The sequence below is a fragment of the Morone saxatilis genome, unplaced genomic scaffold, assembly GCF_004916995.1.
Source record: "Morone saxatilis isolate NCDOM2014 unplaced genomic scaffold, NCSU_SB_2.0 Contig2, whole genome shotgun sequence".
NCBI classification, from domain to species: domain Eukaryota; kingdom Metazoa; phylum Chordata; class Actinopteri; family Moronidae; genus Morone; species Morone saxatilis.
In genome coordinates, this window is record NW_023339762.1 from 8,435,320 (window position 1) to 8,441,368 (window position 6,049).

Below are 6,049 nucleotides of genomic sequence, written 5' to 3' on the forward strand. Positions count from 1 at the left end.
CAATACTCCAAAGTACCCCTAGGGGTACAAGAACCCCCATTTGAGAAACCCTGATCTAGTATACCAATCACCTGCTGCCTTTTTATCTGCTTTCGAATATATCTAATATAATAATATATCATACATGAGTGTTTAGTTGACTGGTGCTTTCTGTGTTTCAGTTCATCACAAATCTGATCAACGTCAACATGACCTCAGTGTGCCAGGTAAGTTTGTGTCCGTCTTGAACAAAACACTTTTGCTCTTCAGGGAGGATGTATTTCAAATCCCTTCAGCCCAGTGATTTGCAAACTACACATTTGCCTTGCCTCTAATATTAGTTTAAAGTTGATTTGTGGGCATTACTTTCCTCTTCACTTTCCCCCCTTTTGTTCTTCTCCTCCTCTTCTTTTTCTTTCTCCTCTTCTTCTGCTGTTTCTACCATGGTACCTGCAGTGTCTCAGTTGTTCCCAAAGCAACGGTGGACTACACCAACGCTGTCTGTACTCGCCACCCACGCAACTCTCTCTCTGTTGGTCTCTGCCTGTCTCTCTCTCTTTACTTGTCGTCCTTTTTTAAAACAAAACTCCCCCCCCCACCCCCCCAAGTTGTCCCCTTGCTTCTCTTTTTTATGGCTTTTGTCATTGTTTTTGTGTGACAGTTGTGGTGTTGTTCGTTTTTTAGATGACCCGTCTGGTGCTGCCCAGAATGGTTGAGAGGTGAGTTAAATGATAGGCTTCCATGTTTTGCGACGTGACTGCAGTCAAATATCAGTGTTGTGAAAGAGGGATTGTGGCACAGAGCTGCACAAAGAATCTCAAGATTAAACACAAACCTTTTTTTTGTTTTCCAAGAGCAGTTATTGGGAGATTACACTTTATAAAGGTGAATTTTTTATTGGGAAGGGGGACAAGAAATCCTCACCAAGCCTTTTCAATCACTGCATCTCTTTTGCTCTCCTCCTTTGTTCGCAATGCTGACAAGCTTTCAATTCACACAAAGTGCTCTTCCCACCAGATTGGCTGCTTTGTTCCCATGTGACTCCTGCTGGCCAATAGCAGCGCAGGCACATTTGGTGCCTTGTGAGGCTGGAGGGTCGCTCCACTACATCACTGCAGCAACAGGCTACCATGGCAACATACACGGCCACTACCACACTGTTTTTGTGTGTGTGTGGAACATCGCTTTGTGTGTTTTTTTGTCAGTGTGCTGAATGTGTATAGACACAGGGTTCCCACTGGCCTGGAAAATCATTGAATGAAGAAAAAATAAGCACTTTAAAAACATTTGCAAAGATACATTTATTGCACTGTTCGGGGTTCAGTGCTTCAAATCTTGAGGAAAGCCATGTGTTATGGCAGCACCGTTTTTAAGAAATTGAGGATTTCAGCAGACTTTCTTGGTTTAAACAATAAAGCTTCTGAGATGTGACATTGGTCAAAATGACACATCATCAAAATGTTAGTTTTGAGTCCTGCAATTCAATAATTTAATTAAACTCTAAAATATCATATATAATATACAAATATCGCAGCCCTAAATGTTCTCTTAGCATCACAGGCAACAAAGCAATGCTCTTTTCCTAAATCTACCTTATGTTTTTTTTCTCAGGTCCAAAGGTGTTATCCTCAACATCTCCTCTGCCAGTGGCATGTACCCCCTCCCTCTGCTTACAGTCTATTCTTCCACAAAGGTATGTGCGACATCTGTCACAAACCAGCAAGAATTCTCTCTGAAACTGAATTGTTTCATAATATTTGTCAGTATCTGCTTCTTTCATCAGGCCTACCCAGCTTTTTTGGAGGTTGTGATAACAGAGCAACATAAGACCGATGTGTTAAAATTGACGATCTTTCATCCTTTTCTGTGTGCAGGCCTTTGTGGATTTCTTCTCTCGTGGCCTTCAGGAGGAGTACAGGCGCCAGGGCATCATCATTCAGGTGAGTTTGGGGCTTGTCTGATGGGATTAATCCCTCTCCTCCACACTGCATAGGATTTTCTTTGCCCAAGGATGTGTTCTCAGCTGTGAGAACACTCAAGGTTTTTTAGCTGGTTTTTTTTTTTTTTTTAGCCAGACAGATGCCCAGAAGAGAAAGCTGTTTAGCATCATTTCCCTAACTTTCCCCTAACTTTGACAGGCGGTAGCACAAACCACTGTAGTTGGTAGAAATCAGATATAACGTCGTTATAAGCACATTCATAAATACAATTATTACTCAACCACTTATATACTTTATAACTTATTATAGCTATATATAACCATGGTAGATGATGAGTTTTAGAAATGTTTTATCCTGTGTTTTCTTGTTCGTTTAATGAGGTTGAATTTGTCACAACGCTTGTTAAAAAAATATGTTCAACTGATATAAAATTATTAAATGTGTATTTTTAAAAAGTGAATGGTAGCGACTCAGATAACATCCTCAAACGGAGGGGAAAAGTGCTGCAGATGGCTGACTGCGATTAAAAAAAATAGTAAAGTTGCGCTCCTTTGGGTCCAGCACTGGCGATGGAGGTAAAACATGGCTGAATGAATTTTTTTGAGCAAAAAAGCCGTGTTCCTCTGACATTAATCATTATAATTCTACCACTCACAGCCACCTCCCTCCGCTGACCCTCAGATTCTGTCATCAAAACCATTCAGAGCTGCACCTTTGATGCAGCTGCACTTTCCACCCGAACTCCCTCGTTCAACTGGTGTGTGTGGTTGTCGTTGTGTGTGATTAGTGGTTTGTGAAAACAAAGGGGGATGGGTTTGTTGAAGAGACCAATATGCTTGCACGTCAGCGTGCGTACGCTGCTTTCGAAGCTGCTGTTCACTTGTACTGAATGTGTGGCTGTTATAAATAACTCTGCACATTATCACGGCAGCGCTGACTCTTTTTAAGGTGAGATTAATAAAGCTTTAAAAGCCACTTTTTCAGAATTCAGTGCACACAATTTGCCCGAGCGCGGGGATGGCGATGTTTTGTTGTTTTTTATTCACACTTTTGTTGCCGAGGAGACAAAAAGAATCTACAAAGATAAGCTCCTGTGTTTGAGTGCAATCTTGCGTCACTGCTGGAGGTGATTATTCCTCAATATTCCAGGCTGGAAATAACGGGGACAGTTAAGTTTATCAAACCCGCCAATCGATGCAGCACAAACAGGACGTCATAGTTTTCTTACATGTAACATACTGAATTTCTAAAAAAGCATCAAATAAATTACAAAAATAAAAATACAAAATTTGGAAAAAGACCACTTTTTATTCTTGTATAACTGACCCTTCATTAAGCGCCCGCCCTTTTTGCTCTGTGCTCCCAATCACAGTTGGCAGCAAGCTTTGGGCCGACTTCCCTCGTTACTAATAAGCTACTTTAATATATTTGTCGGTTTAAAAATAACGTTAATTACTAAGTGTTCATTCACTCTAACTCTCAAAACTTCACTATAAAAATTACAGAAATGTTTGTAAAGTCACTTGAATGGAGTTCCCTGTTTAACTTCGGGGTTAATAAAGATTATCTTAAATCCACTCTTTCCTTAGAACCAGAATTCAACAGCGCCTTGGGAAATATATTGACCGTGACTCAGTTTTTTGTCCGATATGAAGTTTACCGGCGGGTTGTAAAATGGCCGGCTCGATCCATCAGCGCCGTAACATCGGGCTAATCCTGCTACATGACAATTTTTTTTGGACTGCGGAGCTTTCGGCTTCTCCCACCTCGCAGACAACAGCAGGCTTTGTTGTTGGCACGCGCTCGCAGGAGGCCCAGCTGGTTCCCGAGGGCCCCCGGGGCCACGGGAGGTTAAGGGGGACTGGACGGGCAGAAAAGACGGAGGGGGGGGGAAACAACCTTTTGCCTCCGCGGGGCCCGGAGGTCTGAGAGATATACCGGAGCCTGCTGGGCATGCGAGAGGCGGCGGATTGAAACGACTGCAGCAGCGTGTTGAGAGAAAGAGGGCTGTTGTGTGTGAGGGAGGATGCAGAGAGGAAAGGAGGAGGATGTGCACGCACATCGGTTTAACCCCTTCAGCACTACACGGTCCCAGATGTGCATTTCTGGTTAAGACAACACAAATGGTGGAAGGTTAACAGCGTTACTTTTTGTGTCAGTCGCTCCAGGACTTTGGTGAGGTTTTTGGGGGGATTGTAAGCATCGAAAATGTTTGATGTCAATAAAAAAATTACAGTTTTTTAGGGGTTTTTGTCATAAATAAAATATTATCCTATTATAATATTCAAAAATAAGCATCACCAGTTCAAAAAAAATAACCGCCTAGACAGGTCGATATATTGATCCAATTGCTCAACCCTGGGTGTTCCTGATAGGTTACCGTATCCACCAGCCGTAATCAGCACAACCTACAATAAAAATAATCACCAGAACTGATCAACCTGCAGAACAAAATGTCCGACTGCTGGCCTGATATTACAGTTCGTTATCAACACTGAGCAGATTTTAATGTGTTCTGCAGGATCAACAGGATCACGTTTCAGTCTCCTCTGCCTGATTTACTTGTCCACTGGGGAAATTATGCCAAAACAGAAAACGGCTGTTGTTATTTTAATCTGATGTTGGTTTGGACCAGAAGTTCATGAACATTTTCCAGTCAGACGACACAAGACGGGCACACCTGGACTACAACCCTTTATTTGATTATTTACAAAACAAGTTGAATTAAATTCGATTTGTGCAAAGGACAACACAGGAGAGGAATGGTCGTCACTGTGTCGAGCTGTGAACTTTAAAACAGCCGTTGTGATGAGATTGAGCCTTTGAGAACAATCAGAAGAGGATTTCCTGCTATTAGTCGGTGCTTCAAGTGCACAAATTAAGGACTAATTAGCTCCTGATTAAGTGAAATTAACCTCTTTTACGGTTGATGGGGAACCAATGGACCACCCTACTGGGTGATAATGGTGGATCTCAGCTTGGTAATCGGTCGTCAGGCTGTCAGGACACTGCGGCGTGTCGGCAAGAAACATGTTAAACTACCATTTTAAACTATTTATCTGCCGGAGTTTGATGTATTTTTAACCTTCAGAAGTGTCTTTTATCAAGCGAGACGCGGCGGCCGTTACAAATATAATTACCAATTATACAATAGATATAAATGTGCAGAATATATATGTTATATATGTTAGAATATATAACAATCAATATATGGACTCCAGATTACTGTAATAAACATTATATATATATATATATATATATATATATATATATATATATATATATATATATATATATATATATATATATATATATATATATATATATATATATAACATTATTTTTACACATAAATACAAAACTGTCTGCCTCCACAGGATGAATTCAGCTGGCAGATATCAATAAGGTGCTGATGATTGATTAATATATTGTTCAACAGGTGCAGGAAACAACATTCCAGCACACACCACACGCAGCACACCACACACACACACACACACACACACACACACACACACACGTACACACTGACCTAAATATCAGCTTTTTAATCAGGACTGGGACCACCATTTCCCCCCTTCTTCACAACAGTCAGTCACCTCATCCCAAAAATACAAATACAACCACCGTCACACCGACAACGGGTTCAACCACACAACACACACAACACACAGCAGCGATTAGTAGGTGTCCATTAATCAGAGAGCTTACTCTGACTGTCCAGGAGTTTCGTGTAGAGCAGAATTAAACGGCATTGTGTAACCTAGATGGGGGTCTTAAGAACTCTGTGTGGTGGTTGTGTGTGTGTGTGGTGTGTGTGTGTGTGTGTGTGGGTGTGTGTGTCATATATAAAGTGATACACACAGATTTTACTGGGATTGTCTCTAGCTGTGAGTTAAGCCCCTGAGTCTTGAACTTGGCAGCGGCTTCCAACTGGTCAGAAATCAACACACTAATACCGGGACGACTGTACACTGGGGAGCCGCCTCCTCCTCCTCCTCCTCTCCCCCTTCCTCCTGAGGTTCTTAATATTTTTCCTAATTCTTTCTTCTTTTAAAATCAAACCACAACATTATTTTACAGATGTGGATGTTTCAATTCGTCTTCGGGCCGCAATGTGTCGGAGGCTT

The 6,049-nt window shown here is 41.5% G+C and overlaps 1 protein-coding gene across 1 annotated transcript in view; it reads left to right on the forward strand.

Annotated features, from left to right (window-relative positions):
- hsd17b12a (hydroxysteroid (17-beta) dehydrogenase 12a) overlaps nt 1–6,049 on the forward strand; it is a 23,204-nt gene that overhangs the window by 12,614 nt on the left and 4,541 nt on the right. The window contains exons 6-9 of the mRNA XM_035664289.1: nt 162–206; nt 664–698; nt 1,591–1,672; nt 1,854–1,919. Coding sequence (XP_035520182.1) covers nt 162–206; nt 664–698; nt 1,591–1,672; nt 1,854–1,919 — 228 coding nt within the window. The remainder of the gene's footprint in view (nt 1–161; nt 207–663; nt 699–1,590; nt 1,673–1,853; nt 1,920–6,049) is intronic.